The sequence below is a fragment of the Micromys minutus genome (assembly GCF_963924665.1).
Source record: "Micromys minutus genome assembly, chromosome: 22".
In the NCBI taxonomy this organism is placed as follows: Eukaryota; Metazoa; Chordata; class Mammalia; order Rodentia; family Muridae; genus Micromys; species Micromys minutus.
In genome coordinates, this window is record NC_137957.1 from 40,877,616 (window position 1) to 40,894,846 (window position 17,231).

Genomic DNA, 17,231 nt, shown 5'->3' on the forward strand with positions numbered 1-17,231 from the left:
AAGTCATCACAGTACTCACTGCAACTGTGACCTCTGGAGTAAACCCCTCCCTACTTTCATCTTTACATTTTTTCCTCTCAAAAAAGGTTGAAAAGAAATAGCTGTACAAAAAGAAAAATTATCAATGATAATACAAAGGCAAGACAAGAGAGAAAGAAAAAAAACAGAAAGCACTTAATTGTGAACCTATGGCACCTAATGAAACTGAGGATAGCCCATTGACAACAGGTAAAAAGCTTGGCTCCATGGCACCAGGTATGAAATGCAAGTGTCTAAGTGACTAGTTAATGTGTAAATTTATAACCATCAAATTGTACCTTGATAAACAGGAAGGGGGAATAAGATTAACCGAAGGACACTGAATTATAGAAAAAGAACTGCTGAAATTTTCTATATACTGCTGTTTTAATATTGGCAGGGAGGTCACAGAATGTGTTCTATTGGGGATGGTCCTCACCCCCTTCCACATGGGGACAACTCAATAAACCAACTAAAGAATGACAGATTGCTCTTCAGATTGGCAAACTGAAAAGCTTGACACTGAAATGGACATTTGCTGCAGGACAGATGACCAGGACTGCAGTCATGAAGGAACCTCACATCAATGGACCTTCATAAGGACATTTAGTCTGTTAAGTTTCTGGTATTGATAATTGCATCTGTTGTAAAGTTCAACTGTGTATGATCTTTAGCTTAAACATAAAGTGGGGAGATGTAGAGGAATTTTAATTCAGCAACATGGGTGCTCTGGCAAGAAATCACATCCAAAGACTTCCTAGGTCTGTGTGATACAACTGGAATTCACACCTACAGCCCATCTGGCTGGATTATAGACATACTCTTAGTATAGACCTTTAATCCCAAACACAATGTCTTATTGAAGGGTAGACAAAGTGATGAATCAGAGAAAGATTTGACAGAATGAGTCAGAGAGAGAGAGAGAGAGAGAGAGAGAGAGAGAGAGAGAGAGAAGGTGGCAGTTTTACTGGGACAGTTTTATGGAGACAGGCAGAAAGAGCAAGCTAGACACAGGTGAAAACAGAATGAGCCAGAGAATGAAAAGAAATCAGAAGATTAGAACATATTGCTAAAGGTAGTATGAGCTCAAGCAAACCAATTCTGTCAGAAGTCAAGAGAAGACAGTTTAAATGTCAGCTTAGAAAGGAGTTTTGAGTCAGAACAACTGAGTTGACAGGCAGCCAGAGTTCAGAAAGAGCTAGAAAGAGTGAGTATATTCAGTATACCTCTGTGATGGCAATTAAATGTGGCATATAAAAGATACTATTACCTTTGTGAAAATTATATGCTTGTATGTGCAAATTTAGAACCTGAGATTTAACCTAGAATAAATTCAGTAAATTTCATTTAGTTTTATTTTTAACTCAGTCTCAGACAGCTGAGCTTGCTACTTAAGTTTCAAATGGCTCTAATTAGTGAGGACTTTTCCCTTTAAGGAAACTGGCTCTATTGAGTAGAACCACTGCATTATGATACTATCATATGACTTACACACAATGCTCCCCTGAGCTGTTTAAGATTTTTAGAATGGATGATGAGAAAGTTCCAATTTTATTCCTGGTTGGTTCAAAGCTGTTTATAAGTTAACACTGGACATTGGGGGTAGGACATAAAAATGCAGAAACAGAGTAGGTGGAAACATGGCCGGAATACACTGTTCCTTCATGTATATCCATTACTTAGGTATTTTTCCCCTTGAAATTGTCCTCTGAGTTTTTAAGCAACAAGTGCCACAAGTGCTTATACATTTTGTTAATACCAGTAATTGATACCTCAGTGGCTTTTTCAAGCTAAGTTCTACTGCCTGATAACTCATATTCTCTATTATAGTATTTATTCTCACTCATTCTGAACTCACTTTCCACTAATCTTAACATCACCTCCACTGTCAGGGGTGGGGGAGAGGCTAATGAAACTTCAGAGAAGTTAATTTAGAACAACTGAATAAAAAATATATACCTTCTCTTTCCTTTGTCAGGGTTCTCTGGACATTTTAATTCCCCCGAGGGAACTGGGCTTCCCTGGTATGAATTCTCTAGTAAATTTCTATTCCACTTGAAAAATCATGACAGTTCCAGGGGACGTAGTACATTTAATGCCAAGATCATAAGAATAGCTAATATCGTAAGATACTTTCTTACAATAAGTAAGGCTTAAAGATATTTTGTTTCTTTGCATGTTCATCATCCTCATGGTATGTCAAGGTGACAGCTAAACTGTGACACACATCTGCTCATACCTTGCCCTATACTCCACTGTGCATGTCTCCACCACAATCCTTTATTAGTGCCTTCATTCTCAGTGTGCTACGGTCAAGCAGCCAGTAGATAGTAGTAAGGCTGTATGTTGTATCTATCTGACGCTCACTTCACGGTTCGACTTTCAACTGCATTCAGTACCCAAAACATTGTTTGTCGAGTGACATTTTCATGTGGTTGTTATCACTCCTGTAGGTAAGTCTGGTTTTGAGTTGTGTGTGTGTGTGGGTATGAGAGAGAGAGAGAGAGAGAGAGAGAGAGAGAGAGAGAGAGAGAGAGAGAGAGAGAGAGAGAGAGAGAGAGAATGAGAGAGAGAGAGAGAATGAGAGAGAGAGAATGTAGGGGGCGCTGCAAACTGTTAAAGCTGTGATCTATGATCAGCCTAAGGACCAATTGGAATGTGACATGATATAGCCTTAGTACATAATTAGGGTGTAATTAAGAAACAAAACTAATGCACCTTGCAGAGCCGGCCTTTGTCAACAATAACAGTTCTTTGTGGCTGGTGTCCTGCTCTCATTTCCATGCCAATGTAGACACTAGTAAATAATGGGGGGGGGGTAGATGGTAAGAGTTGACATAGGGAAAAATAAAACAGCCTGCGGATTTGTTTAATACTGGAATATTGGTATTGCTCTGTTATTTTAATGAAGGTAAGATCTGGGGCCCTTTCCTAACTTTCAAATATGGGATTGAGAAGGTTGAAACAGCACCTCAGATTTTTATACTTGGTGTGTGTGTGTGTTTGTGTGTTTGTGTGCAGGCAACTAGGCACGTGAGGTTTTGTTATGAAATTCACATTTTTGTTTTGTTTGTTTGTCTTGTTTTTGTTATTTTTCACCATCCCTGTTTAACATGGAGATGGTCATTATGTTGTAGATCTAGCCGTAGGAGCTCTAGACACATTTAGTATCAAGGTTTAAAGTAAACTGTGTGTCTTTGTCCCTGCTACCAATCTCCAGGGAGATTGCCATAGACATGGACTGGTCTGATAGAGAATGGAGTGTCTCATATAGGATGGGGAAGGAGGTGATGGGGAGAGGAAGTTGGTGATTGGACAGTTAACTGTCCCACTCTCATCTTTCCAGATGTGTGAGCAGGCCTCCAAGTCATGGTGTATTACTGTTTTATCTGAACCACCACTGATGGACAACCCAGCTTGCTTGAGGAAGAAAAATAGCGCCACCAGAGTTCAATGTCTACACAACACTGCAGCTTAGACAGCCGAAGAGCCTCTGGCTTGCTATTGCCTGAGGTTCTGCCAGTTCCCTGATAAGGCACTTGTTCTTGTTAGCCATCCTAGGAATCACAGTATGAGACTTTAAGCTACCCTAGTGAGGTGGTAGCTTGTCTTTATTTAAATTTTGAGAGTGCATTTATCATTGATTTGGAATATTAATTTTGAAAATTTAACAATCATATTGAAATGCTTTGTGTTTTGATGACTATGTGGTTTAGCAGCACCTAACATCTTGCTTGTTAGGGAAGCAAGTACCTTATTCATCTTTTCCTAGGCTGTGTAATGATAAGGAAGTCTAATTAATTTCTTTAGTATGACTATAATGATCTCTAAAGGCATAGATATCTGGCATTTGGCATCATCTATCAGAGTTAAGCAAAAAGCCAGTAAAATGGCTTCAAATGGCCTTCTACTCTGAGCTGAAATTGCATAGAAACTCTTATAGCAATATATTAAATTGTGATGGCAAAAGAAACCCTTCAAGGAATACTCTGTTCGGCACTGAGGGATCAAAGAAGAGGAGTAACGTATAGTTTTTGCCAAATGTTATTTAAAACCTATGAAGCTGTTAATTACTTTTGCCAGGATAAATGGGACACTTTGCTGAATGAAAAATAGCATATCAAACCATCAGATTTCCCACCACTTTAAAGCGCTTTGCCAGCCATTCAACCTAAAGCCAAAGCTTCATTCATCAAGATTGCCTGGCACCATAAAAGGGCATCATGGGAAAAATTCTCAATTTGCCCAATCAATACACTCAGTTGAGGTTTTAGGTGAAGGTTGTTGTATCTGAGAGTTGAAGGAAATCATTTGCAGGCAACTCCTGATAAAATACGACGTTATCTAAGGACTTTGCTCATTTACTATTCCTTAAGCAGAGTTATTAATTACATTGTAGAAGACAGTTTCTATTTGTGGTCTTACCGTTCATTCCTTCAAGTTCACTGTTGATTCCAACGTCAATTGAATTCATTATTTTGTCAATCTGTCAAAAGTAAAAACCATGTTTTAGGGGACCATTGTGTACATTTTTATTATTGCATTCAGAAATAATCATTAAATGCTACAATCATATATTCTTGGTGCTACTACCACAGCCAACTAAAATCCAGAGACCAAAGTACAAGATTTAAAGGCATGCAAGCATCTTTTGATTTTTAAAACATACATAACTTATAAACTCACCTTTTTTTTTATGCCTATGTGACTCATTAAGTTAGGAGCTATGGACTCTTTAAACCCAGAAAAAGAAGGGAAGAGGACAGGTTCAATGTCAACCTGTTCTTTATGACCATTCCCCTTCCCCCAGAAGTTGTGAACTCTCACTGGGAAAGGTAGGTTTCAGTTTGTGGGTCCAGCTATTGGAGTCATGTTCTAACTGAACAGTTGAGCAAGACCAGCCAGCTGGTGGCATTAAGAATATAGCCATGCATACAACTTCAGTCTATAAAGTTTCAATGTGATCTCACAAAAAAAATGCTAAGCAAGATTAAAATTTTTAAAATGGATATACTAATAAAAATATTGGTACGTGGGGTTGAAATTTAGATTCCAAATTCTAAATTCTAGCCACGTAACATCTCCCCTCCTGTATCAGTCGCCTGCAGAAAATGGAAGGTTTCAAGAGAATAATCAACATCACTCAAGTGTTCCAATTTGTTCAGTGTGGGGGAAAAATGTGGAGTTTAGAAAGTCGATATCAGAATCATTTCTATTTCTGGTTCTCAGAATACCAAAGGGAACTCATGTACTCCAAAGCTAAATCTACCTGGCATGGCCTTTTCATAAACAAAAATGTGACATGTTAGGATAAAGTATCACTAGAAACCTGGTCTATTCTTTAAAGAAAGTCAAGAAAATGCAAGGAGCATTATTATTATGTTATGAGGTGATTCTCTTAGGGAGAAATGAGACTGTACAGTTTTATGAGGGGCCTTTATTTTTGGAGTGATTCTTTCCGACTTTGTCTTTAAGTGGGGTTTAGTGTAGCGAGACCTGACACTAATGTGCTTTTTCTCCTTTAATGTGCCTCTGATAGCTACCGATGAAAAATATTCAATGATGTATATTTGTTGCACGGTTCTTGAAGAAGAGCCAGGATTGCTGGCTTTCCTGTGAAGACTAAAATCGTAAGGATCTGTTTAAAAAATGTAAGACCCTTTAAAGAAGGCAGACATGCTAACAAAAAGTTTAGTAAGTAGCTATATGATGCAGCAAAATCAGGTTTTTCTCAAACTGCCGCAATGCCAGGTGGGACATGATGTGAGCATTCTGCGCCCCACGGCTGCTTATTACTTCTGCTTGACACCAACGTCTGTGGAAACAAAGTGTCCCGCACACATGTAGCAATGTGCTCATTTTTCCACTTACTGTGAAATTACTGTGTATGATCCATAGAACCTTTTCCTTCCAGTTGAAGCTGTATGCATTTATTAATACCCCCTGCCCAACTTCAGCTTCTGAAAGATTTTAAAAACTGAAAATCTTTCTTCTGAACTTTATTCAACTCTAAAGCCTACATAAATAGCAACAAGAAGAGTTGCGCTTACTTCTTCCCATTCAGAAGTGAAGGAAGGTGTTCTTTCAGAATTATCTTTGGAACTACGCTCTGCAGTGGATGATTTGCTCCAGTTAACTCTTGCTTTGTCCTTGGAAGGGTAGACAATAAGGTCAGAATCAGACTTAGAGACATTTTTGGATAAATGCATGTCGATCAGGGCTTTAGGCAATGATCTTATTCTCCCTAGAGTACACGCTCTCTCTACAAAGCCCCCGGGATTCACTCCCCATTGGTCGCTATTGCGGGATCCACTCCTGGACATTCTTGTGCCAACGATGGTATGGTTCTCAAGTTGGTGGCTTCTCTTGTGGAAAATTGTTCTACTGACCACTTTGGGTTTAATTTTTTTCACCGATGGCTCTGGGTTCTTTTCTATTGGAGTCTGTTTGAAAGGCAAAGGACTGTTTGCCAAACTGGCTTCCTCTTGTCCGTCTTCACATTGATTTCTTTTCCCATACAGATGAAATGGATTTTCGGGAGACTCGCAGGCTGGGGAGGAGCCATGGAGAAGGCCTGCGAATTGCCCAGCATCGTACTCTTTTGGGGGGTCATCATCTTCTTGCTGAGAGAGGTCATCTGTAAAAAAGGAGGAGAGCCATTAGGACGTTTGCTTACAGATGACTCTGAAAGCCACCAAAAAGTGGCAATGCTTTTATAAACTTTTATATACCCAGACATTGATTTATTTATACATTATAACATATTATCTTTAGGAAATGCACACGATCCTATACTGCCACATATAAAATGTACATGTGCATGTGTGTATGGGGGGAGCTCATGTGTATGAATTAAATCACTTTGATACATTTAGAGTTCATTTGAAAGACATAAACTGAGTCATTACAGTGGCTATAAATCTTTCCTTCTTGATATGAGCATATGTGTTTGATATTAAATGAACAAAATTGGTTTTTTTTAAGTGGGACAGTTAGTAGTTTGTGTGTGGTAGGCAATCAACCCACCATTATACATACTGACACCCTTCCACACTTCTCTCATCAAATAGATTCAAACACAAAATCCTGGGAAGGGGACAGTATATTTAGTAAAAATTTAAGATTAATAATCTTGAAAGTATTACTTTAAGTATTAAGCTAACATTATCCAGATTCTATGAGTTAAACAAAGGGAAAATTTCAGGCTCAACAGAGGCATTTGGTACATTTATCACTTTACTCAAAAGCATGACCCTTCTACAAAACCAATGTTGAGCTGTACACAGAGCTTGCTCTTTCTCCTCTGACATGGTGCACCTTCTGATTCCTTTAGATCTTTGCAAGTGCAATGCAGAAAAGAAATCAAAGAAGAATAGTGATTTTTTTTATTGCCTTAGAAATGTTTCTAAGATAAAACATAACATTTCTCTGTGATTTAAAATACATTATCTTTTTTTTTAAGAACTTGATTGATCATTTAAAAGGACACTGAGTAAAAACTTCTCCAAAGAACTTGGCAAAGGAAGACAGTTTACTTTGTTTTACAGAGGTAATGACAATTCATAGGCATAGCCAAATATTTGCCAAGATGGAAGTTATGTTATATAATAGGCCTTGAGCCTGGACTCCTGAAGTCAGACACAGTCAGTGTGGGGCATCCTGACAATACACTGAAGCTGACTGGCAGATTCACACTTGGAAAAGGTTAATTATTATTACAAGACTCAATTCCCAATGAGCTTATGAATTAACAAGCAACATTCAATGAGTATGGTCTACCTTCTAGTCACTTAGTGGAGAATTTCATTTGCATCATGTCATTTGGTCCTCATAGCAACTCTGTGATCTGGTTATTAACAATAAACATGCTTTTCTGATAAGAAAAAAAGATCCACAAACAAAATAACAAACTTTCCTAGCCTTGAAAAATTGGAAACCAGTGTGAATCTCAGCTGACATTTGTTCTGGGGCTGGAACAGTCAAATCTGTTCTTGGTGCTGTGCATAGGACATGGGCCTTTGTGCTTCTTTCCCTCCTACAACTTTTGGCTGAGTATCTTCCAATCTCATGCTGATTCAGGGCAGGGTTTCTCAAGATCATATTTTCCCCACCCAGACCTATTCCATCAACACGCCAGAATGGAAGAAAGAACAGCAAGAGGACTTGAAGTCTAACAACCTGAGCAAGAAGCAATGTGCGTTTGTCTACTTCTATGTGAACTCCATGTTGGTCTTTCCACCGACTCTATCTATATGCGAGCAGTCACCATATCTATGCCAACTCCACTGTGCATTCCATCACTATTGAGGCAGAGGTCATAGTTGGGACAAGACACTATGGATTCTTTAAGGACTAGAGTTTATTGTCGATGCCAATTTGGTAAGAAGTCAAAGCCAACACACAGCTTAGCTTGGGGAAGTTTCTGTGCCTAGCCTTAGTTAAGCTGTGACTCAAAATAAGGTCTAATAGATCCCAGAATCTGCTGGCTGGAATACATACCACTACTGAGATAAAAGAGTAATTTGGTGTTGGCTTACTAAGAAAATAATCTATGAGGCTCAAATTGGAGAGGGTCATCGCTTTCTTCCTCGTCACTATTTTTGGAACTCGAGGGAGGTACTGCAGTGGCAGTACTGATCTGTTTGATGTGTGTTCTTCTTCCCAGAGACAAGCTAACATCAGGACATAAGACCCACAACCTCTTCCCGTTTATTTTCTCATCCTTCTTCCTGGGTGCCTTGGACTCTCCACTGTTCATAGCATCAGCAGGTGGGCAGATGAAAGTAGTGGTTGAAAATGGTAAGAAAAAGAAATGAGGAACAAGGAAATTTAAAATCCTATTCTGAGTGTTGCTGAAAAGAGTAAAGTGATTTAGTTTGGGAGGAAAATTGAAGAGTGTGAGAAACCTATTATCGGAAAAAGGTCTGTACCTCTTAGTCAAGGGGTTTTCTGACCATGTTAGTTATCTAGAATAATGAGAATTTTAGGGACACTACATTTAAAGTTTAAAGGATTCTGTGAGTGATAGTTTAAGGTTACTGTCACCTCTGTGTTTTGACTAAAATGACTGTAATTACAATCTCTAGTGATTTGTATGGACCAATCTCTCTAGTCACAAGCAGCCACTTCCTTAAATGAAAGGGAATTTAGTTCTTAGCTTGTAAGCTTAGCCTCTGAATAATAGTCCTTAGCATCATGACCATTGAAACTATGTTTTCCTGATGTGGTAGAATAGTTCTTGCTTACTTCAGGGGTCAAAATTTAAAGGTTATTCAATTCAAAGAAAAGGAGACATTGATTTTAAAGTTGAAGTGTTTGTGTGGTAAACTGATGGCAATTCATTCATCTGCTCAGGTTTCCTGAGGCCCCCATCACTCCCTATAGCTACATTCTCCTTACAGCCACACCCTCTCCTTATAGCCACACCCTCTCCTTACAGCCACACCCTCTCCTTACAGCCACACCTTCTCCTTACAGCCACACCCTCTCCTTATAGCCACACCCTCTCCTTACAGCCACACCTTCTCCTTACAGCCACACCCTCTCCTTATAGCCACACCCTTTCCTTATAGCCACACCCTCCCTGTAGCCCCACCCCTAACTATAGCCATACCTTTTCTGTACAACCACATCCCTCCCAGCTCCCTGTCCTTGAACTGACCACCACTGGGAACAGATTCTTGCACTGGTGAATCAGACAGAAGCAAACACGATGCATGATGTGGATGGTCTGAAAAGTGCTTCTACATTTAACTATCTGTTCTTGGAATCTTTCCAGCTGATCTACTGGATGGTGAGGTGATATAGCCAGCTGTTTGAAACTGTAGATTTTCACATATATATTCTTTAGGAATGCTGGAGTCAATATATCATGGAATAATTGTAATTGGAAAAAGGATAGACTGTTATATTCAAAGATCCAGGAAAAAAGAACATACCTCACTCTAGGGGGCCACAGGAAGATATATGAGGTCAGATAAAAGGCAGAGAGAATAGGAAGAGATTGTGAGCAAGTGTCTTTTTCTGGCTTCTATGGAAAGGAATAAGGCGAAGCAGAGATAAATAAGTTTAGACTGGCTAGTCTCAATCAGTTCGTCAGGACAGTCTGTGGTTGCCTGGTGCCTGACCCTGGCTAACTAAAGCAGCCTCAGACCTGTATGCCAAGTGATCCTGGAATAACATCAAATTATGTCAGGATGAGCTGAAGCTGCCCAAAGTGGAGGAAAACACCCAGATTCATGAGCACAAACAATGCATATTATTTTAAAGCCCCCAGTCTGAGGTGGCTTGATGTGTCTCACAAATCAATACATCCTTAAAAAGAAAATACAAGGTTGTGCAGTGCTTCATGGAAATCATGGTTGTCAGCAGCATATACTTAAAAGTGTGACCACTGGGAGAGAAATGGGCGTCTTAGTCCCCTGGGAAGCTCTGATAAAACAGGAGAAACACAACTGCGTATAAATAGCAAAGAAATGTTTATTTCAGTTCTAGAGGCTGACAAGCCTGATGAAGACACCAGAAGTTTGTCTGAGGATCTCCACATTCGAGTTCAGTGATGGCATCATCTCACCGTGTCCTTACCTTATAAAGGGTCCCAGGGGGTTCTTAAGAGCTTCTCATATGGGCACTAACCATTCATAAGGGCTCTGACCTCATCAGCCTCCCAAATCCTTCACCTTCTATTACTTACTACCTTGGGGGTGAGGATGTTGACTTATGTATTTAGCAGGACACAATCACTCAGATCTCAGCAACAAACAAAGAAATCAGCATGATTTCTATTGTATATAACAAGAGAAAACTGTATTGTTATGATGAACAATTTAATCTAAAAGGTTTCATGTTTTATGAGGAAATATAACATTGTTGGTGGCATTATACATCAAATTGAAATTTTTAAAAATATGATAACCATATAGAATTTACTATTTTATTTTCATTTAAACATCTTTATAAGTGCACTTCAGAAAGAATTTTGCATTGGGTTACTATTTCTTTAGATGAAATTTAGGCAAAGCATATAGATTAAACTGGTCTCATAACTTGTCTTATTTAATTTCATACTTCTCTTTTGAGAAAGCGGGTATTCCGTGCCAAGGTACAGAAGTAAATATGTGTGAATTCCAATCTGATAATCATTAGCACTTCAAAGAAATGCCAAAGCCTGTATCTAGCAGTAAGTAGTTCAATCTTTTTTTTTCCACCTTTGCTCCTGATTTTCATCACCTACATAAATATCTGAGTAACAGTAAATAAAAAAAATTTATGTTAGAATAAAAATCAATTATAGAAAAAAAGTGACTACTATTATAGATCAAACTGTTGTCTATTGGGTTACTGCTTTTTTTCCTTCAAGGAAAAAAAAATCTAATTTTAGAGACTCTAATGCTGGTATTGATATTCATAGAAATGATTGATTCATTTCACAAATACATATGGAACACTTTTCTTTGTATTCAGTGGCAACCGTTTTGCAGGAACAAAGGCAGAGCGAACGTCCCTCCTCCTGGCTATTACACTTCAGGAAAAGGCACGAGCACAGGCAAATAAGGAACAGTCTCATTTGTATGAATCGATAGAGTTAGCATAACGAGATAAGAATGAGTGGCCTGTGAGGCGAAAAGGGTCTTTCTGAGGAGTTAACGTTGTGTAGACCAAGGACCCAATGTTGTGTAGACCAAGGACCCAACGTTGTGTAGACCAAGGACCCAACGTTGTGTAGACCAAGGACCCAAGGAGGAGAAATTGGTCCTTTAGAGTTTGGGGGATGGTTATTTCAGGCAGAGGGAAGAAGAGAGGAGAAACTGGAAAAGTTATCAAGGAAGATCAAATGGCCGCTATGGCTGCAGTGGATTGGCTGGGAATGGGAGATTAAGGCACTAAGAACACAGGTGAGGGCTGATGTAACCTAACATACTTTCTGACGGCCTAGGCTTTCCCTTTCCTCTTTTATTTGAGTGTGGGTTTTCTTTAGTGACTCGGTTTCTGCTTTCATGTCTTGGAAATGTTTTCATCATTTCATTCAACTATTTGTGTTTTCACAGTCTTTGCTAGAGCATTGACTCGTGTTCTTTAAGACCTTTGAACATAACTCACAAACGTTATTTTGAAGTCCCGGTCTTGTGCTTCAAGTCAATTGCATTTTTCAGGGTCTATTGCAGTCAAGTTGCAGGCTTTTGGAGAAGGCATACTGTCTTGGATGCCTTTGGTTTTTGTGTTGTGATTTAGGTAGCTGGGTGGCGTTATGATGTTGGAAGTGTTCCTTAGTGTTTTTATCTCGTGTCATCTTTGGTGGGATGGGGTTCAGTTGCTGTTGCCCACTCTGAACCTGGGGCAGATGTAGTGTCTGTAGGGTCCCTGGTAGTGTGTTTCCATGGCTCTGTGGGTAACACAAGGAATGATAGACTAGGACGGAAGGCTGAGAGACACGCAGAAAGAGCTAGGGAGACAAGGTCTGTATGAAGAGGGAGAGATCCCAGGGAGAAAGGTGGAAGGAGGGGCACCTGCAAACAAGCAGCTGCAGAACTAAGAGGAATCCTGGAGAGATAGGAAGGATGGCTAAAAATCACCTACCTGCATCCCAGCCCAGGGTGGCTACTAGGGGGTCCCTGGTAGAAAGTGGTTCGGAAGGTTGGTGCATGACACAGAAGAATGGAGATGTGTTAAAAGTGAAGGCTGGGAAGGGCAGTTGGAAATATCTAGGGTGGGGGCTGGGTCTGCAGCAGGAGGACTGGCCCAGGAAATGGAGATGGGATGGGAGGAGCTTTTAACAGTAAATTTGCAGAAACTAGAATGAAAGCACTAGGGGGACCCTGGGTCTGTTCATGACAAGGAAATGACAATAACATAGCTATTTTTAAAAATGAAAACTATCTCAAGGTCCCTTATAAAGATCACTTCTAATTAGGTTTCCCAGTCAACTTGACACAGCCTAGAGTTATATGCTAAATGAGTTGCCCAGTTGAGGGATTTCTCGGATTAGACTAGCCTATGCACATGTCTGTGGGGGACTGTCTTGAATTGTTAATTAGTATAGGATGGCCCAGTTCACTGTGGGCTGTACCATTCCCTAGGCAGGTGGTCCTATAGAAGAAAGTTAGTTAAGCATGATCCTAAGAGTAAACCAGCAATCAGGAGTCCTGTATACCTGCTTCAAATTCCTGTTTGACTTCCTTACTTGATTTTCTCCAATGACTGTAATCTGTAAGCTGAAAGAAACTTGTCCCTCCCCCAAATTTAGCTGTGATATTTATAACAACTAAGTGAAAATAGAAAAGGGGATAACATGATTGTCAATCTTGATTGCCTGTGTCACTGTGCTTAGATTCAGGATGGAAACAAATCTCTAGGCATGTCTGTGACAACCTACCTTGGATGGGGGCAGCACTGTGCCATGAGCTGGAGTCTCAGACTGAATAAGATGGAGAGAGAAAGCTGAGCACAGGCATTAATTGCTCTCTGCTTCCTGACTGTGGATGGGATGTGACTGTCCATCTAATACTCTTACCAGCTACCATGACTTATATAACAGACTGGACTGGATTCTTAGCCGTGAGCCAGAATAAACTCTTTCTTCCTTCAATAACTTGCCATATATTTGGTCACAGCAAGAAAAGAAAGTGTAGCACAGAAATACCAAGAAGTGGGGCTGTTGCTTCGATAAACCTCGGGACTTTGGAACTGGTTTGTGGGAGGAGTGGAGGAGTTCAGAGAACCAGGAACCGTATGTACAGAGCTTAATGGAGCACTGTAGGTGCAGTGTGAATGATCAGAATTTGGACTGAAGTACAAATCCTAGGGGTACTGCTTAGGAGGGTCACACTATTCTTTTGGGAACTGCCTGGAGATTGTTCATACCACATTTTGGCAAAGAATTTGGCAGTGTTCTGTCTGTGTCTTAAAATTGGCAAAGAATTTGGCAGTGTTCTGTCTGTGTCTTAAAAACTTATTTAAGGCTAAGTTAAAAAACAATGGACTAATTTGTTTTGCCTTTTCTTTTTTTTCTTTTTATTGTTTGTGAGTGTGTCCGTATGTGTGCATGGTTTAGGTATGTGTGGTGTATGTACATATGTAACATGTATGTGGGCAGGTATATATGTCTCATGTAACTGTGAAGCCATAGAAGGATGTCAGGTATCCCGATTTAGTGTGTCCCCCATATTCCTTTGAGTCAGAGTCTCTCACTGAACCTAAAGTTAAGCGGTTAACAAGCCCCAGAACATCTCTCGACTCCAACATCTACAGCGTTGATGGCATAAGTGTGCACACAACTTGGCTTAACTCCTTTTTCCTGACATCTACAAAAAGACCTATGTTATATTTATTTTCTAAATATTTCAATAAAAAAGCCCCAAAAAAGCAAGTTTACAAGACCAGGACAAAGCACGGAGTAAAGCATTTTCTAGTAACACGAATAACTGAGTTGTGTCTTTCTTTCAAACCCTTAGGCCTTTGCCCAATTTGGAGTAGCTGTTCGTGGTGCAGGCACGACAAATGGAGGTCCCACAGAGATCCAGGAAAGAAGGAATGTCCTGAAGGGTTCACCTCACAGAAGAAGCTGTCCAGCAAGAGGGAAAAACTTCAGGTTCTCGACCTAAGAAAATTGCACCATGCCGTCTCGAACATGTGGGATGGTACACAGGACAGTTCATCTTCAGCAGAGACCTTGGATGAAAAGCAAGTAGGGAAGATCCTTCTCAGATATGCCCTGAGGCAGCATCTGAAGGTCACAGATGACCTGTGCATCATGTCCTGCCTTTATGAAACACACACATGCTTCTTGAAGTGGGGCCAGCAGAGAAAGGGCTCCCTACATTTCTACCATACAAAAATAAAGATCTGAGCCCTGCCAATAGAAGTCATGAGAGAGATCTTGAATATTTCTGATCCTTGCTTAACTCTTAATGTGGGTGCGGAGACCTGAACTCATGTCCTCAGGCTTGCACAGCAAACACATTTACCTACCTAGCCATCTCCACAGTCTCTAAACTTATTTATTTAGCAGGTAAACTTTGAAGATGGCATAGTGTCCTTTGGGCTACAGCATGAATACTTCTAATTGTACTTATTTGGATTACAGTGAGATCGGGCAAAAAAAGATGTGAAAAAGGAAAAAGAATGTGCACGAGTTTAAAGAGAAAAATAGTAAAGCTAGTAAAAGACAAAATGAGAGCAGTATGAGAAAACAAAATCCCTTATCTGTGATATCAAAAAACACTGAGTATCAAGAAATCTTATGGCACTAAAATGGGTAGGAATACAGAGAATAGTATCACATTGAGGTCCAGAACTGAGCACCTGTAGAGATGGAGAAAAGAGAACATCTAATAGAGCTTCCAGACCATGGCATCCAGAAACTGTCATCACATAGCCCCAAGGAAGAAAGCTCCACACCAAGAAGGATGCTAAGCAATAGAATCTGAGAACAGGCAGGAACACTTGAAAAATCCACCAGCAACAGCAAATAGATAGAGCCTTTGAGAATCTCAGAGATGTGCAATGGATACTGACTATAAGAAAAGTTTTCAAAAGTAGATCCCATGAGGTGAGGAGGTGGCTTGGAGGGTGTGGGCACTCACTGCTCTTGCAGAGAACTGGGACTCAGTTTCTGGCATCCACACTAGGTTACACAAACCTGTAACTCCTGATCCAAGGGTTCCAATGCCTCCTTCCAGTTTCAGTAGGTACACACACACACACACACACACACACACACACACACACACACACACACAAGCACACATACATGTGAGATGAAAATAAGGAAGAATTATTCTAAAACAAGGAATCCAAATTAAAGGTAAAAATCCAAACTGAAGAAGATCTCCAAGAAAAAGCATTTCATAGGACAGGGCCACAAAGGTGTCATGGAAGGCAGATGCCCAGCAGGAGGAGATGTTGAATGTAATGCAATAGAAAAGTGGCATGTTCAAAGGTGAAAGGAATGTTCTGGAAAGCAAGGTGTGAGGAACTGTGGTGGCAGCAGCAGCGGGTGGCATAAATTAAGCAAGAAAGTAACTACATGTCTTAATTCCTCACAGCGATAGCAAGGGAGCTACGATGTGCATAGACTACTGTAATTTATTTAAAATCCATTCATAATCCTTCACGGGCATCTTTCCACATTAATCTATGATAACCCTTCCTATTAATCATGTGAAACAAAAGTGAATTAAAGCAACCCCACTTAAAATAAAAGTGCAAGAAAAATAGAGGGAAAAATGAATATTAAAAGATAAACAAATTAAGAGACTTTATAGCCCCAAAGAATTTCAAACTATAGCCCTAAAATTTCAGAATGAAGAATGACAATTCAGACAATAATCGAGGCACTGGGAGAGTTGCAAGTACAGGATCTCAGATGTGAGATGTTCGGCCATTCTCTTCCATCTTTGACTCCATGAGAAAAATCAATCCTGACGTCATTAGACAGGGGGCAGGGAGGTGTATGGTACCCACACCTAAGTGGGGAGGGGTACTGCGGAACTTGAACACAGTATTAGCAGTGTCCACTTTCAGATGGAACCTAGTAGGGCACATGAGAGAGATCCAGGCTAAAGAGGAAGGGTCCGGGAAGGTGAGAGGGAACTCATGCAGAGGAGGTGGGCTGCTGGGAGTCTGTAACAGAGCAAAGCAGGGAGATATCTCAACAGAAGCTTGGGCTAACAAATGGTGAAGCCAAGGAGAGTGAAGAGGGTAATCATGAGGTGTTAAAGTCCCGCCAGAAAATGCAAGTTTTTCACAGGTGGAAGCTTCTTGCAGTAAATGACAGACTCTCCATGGAAGGAAGCAGTGCTTACACAGGGGACAATCTGTCATGGAGGGCCAGATTTTATCAGAACTAGCAAAGTTCCGGGCAGGGATGAGGAAGAGGACAATGAAGACTGGCTACTTCCAGAAGGATGGAGTAAATCAGTAACTGCATAAAGAGGAATTGGGGCTAGATCGCTCTTTGTTCAAGGGAAGAATTTCCAAATACAGAGAATAATCTAGAAGTGTGATGTACTAGAATGAGAAAAAAAAGCTGCTATACCCAGCAAAACTCTCAATCACCATAGATGGAAAGACCAAGATATTCCAGGACAAAATTAAATTTACACAATATCTGACCACAAACCCAGCATGACAATGAACTATAGATGGAAAACCCAATACAAGGAGGGAAACTACATCCTAGTAAAAACAATAAAATACCTAAGCTAGAAATCAAA

At 40.1% G+C, this 17,231-nt stretch overlaps 1 protein-coding gene across 3 annotated transcripts in view; it reads right to left on the reverse strand.

The window, feature by feature from the left end:
* ANKS1B (ankyrin repeat and sterile alpha motif domain containing 1B) overlaps positions 1 to 17,231 on the reverse strand; it is a gene marked incomplete at both ends in the record, with an annotated part of 1,047,539 nt that overhangs the window by 438,310 nt on the left and 591,998 nt on the right. For all 3 annotated transcript variants that reach the window (XM_080935870.1, XM_080935862.1, XM_080935871.1), the window contains 2 exons: positions 4,444 to 4,504; positions 6,069 to 6,655. In XM_080935870.1, coding sequence (XP_080791996.1) covers positions 4,444 to 4,504; positions 6,069 to 6,655 — 648 coding nt within the window. The remainder of the gene's footprint in view (positions 1 to 4,443; positions 4,505 to 6,068; positions 6,656 to 17,231) is intronic.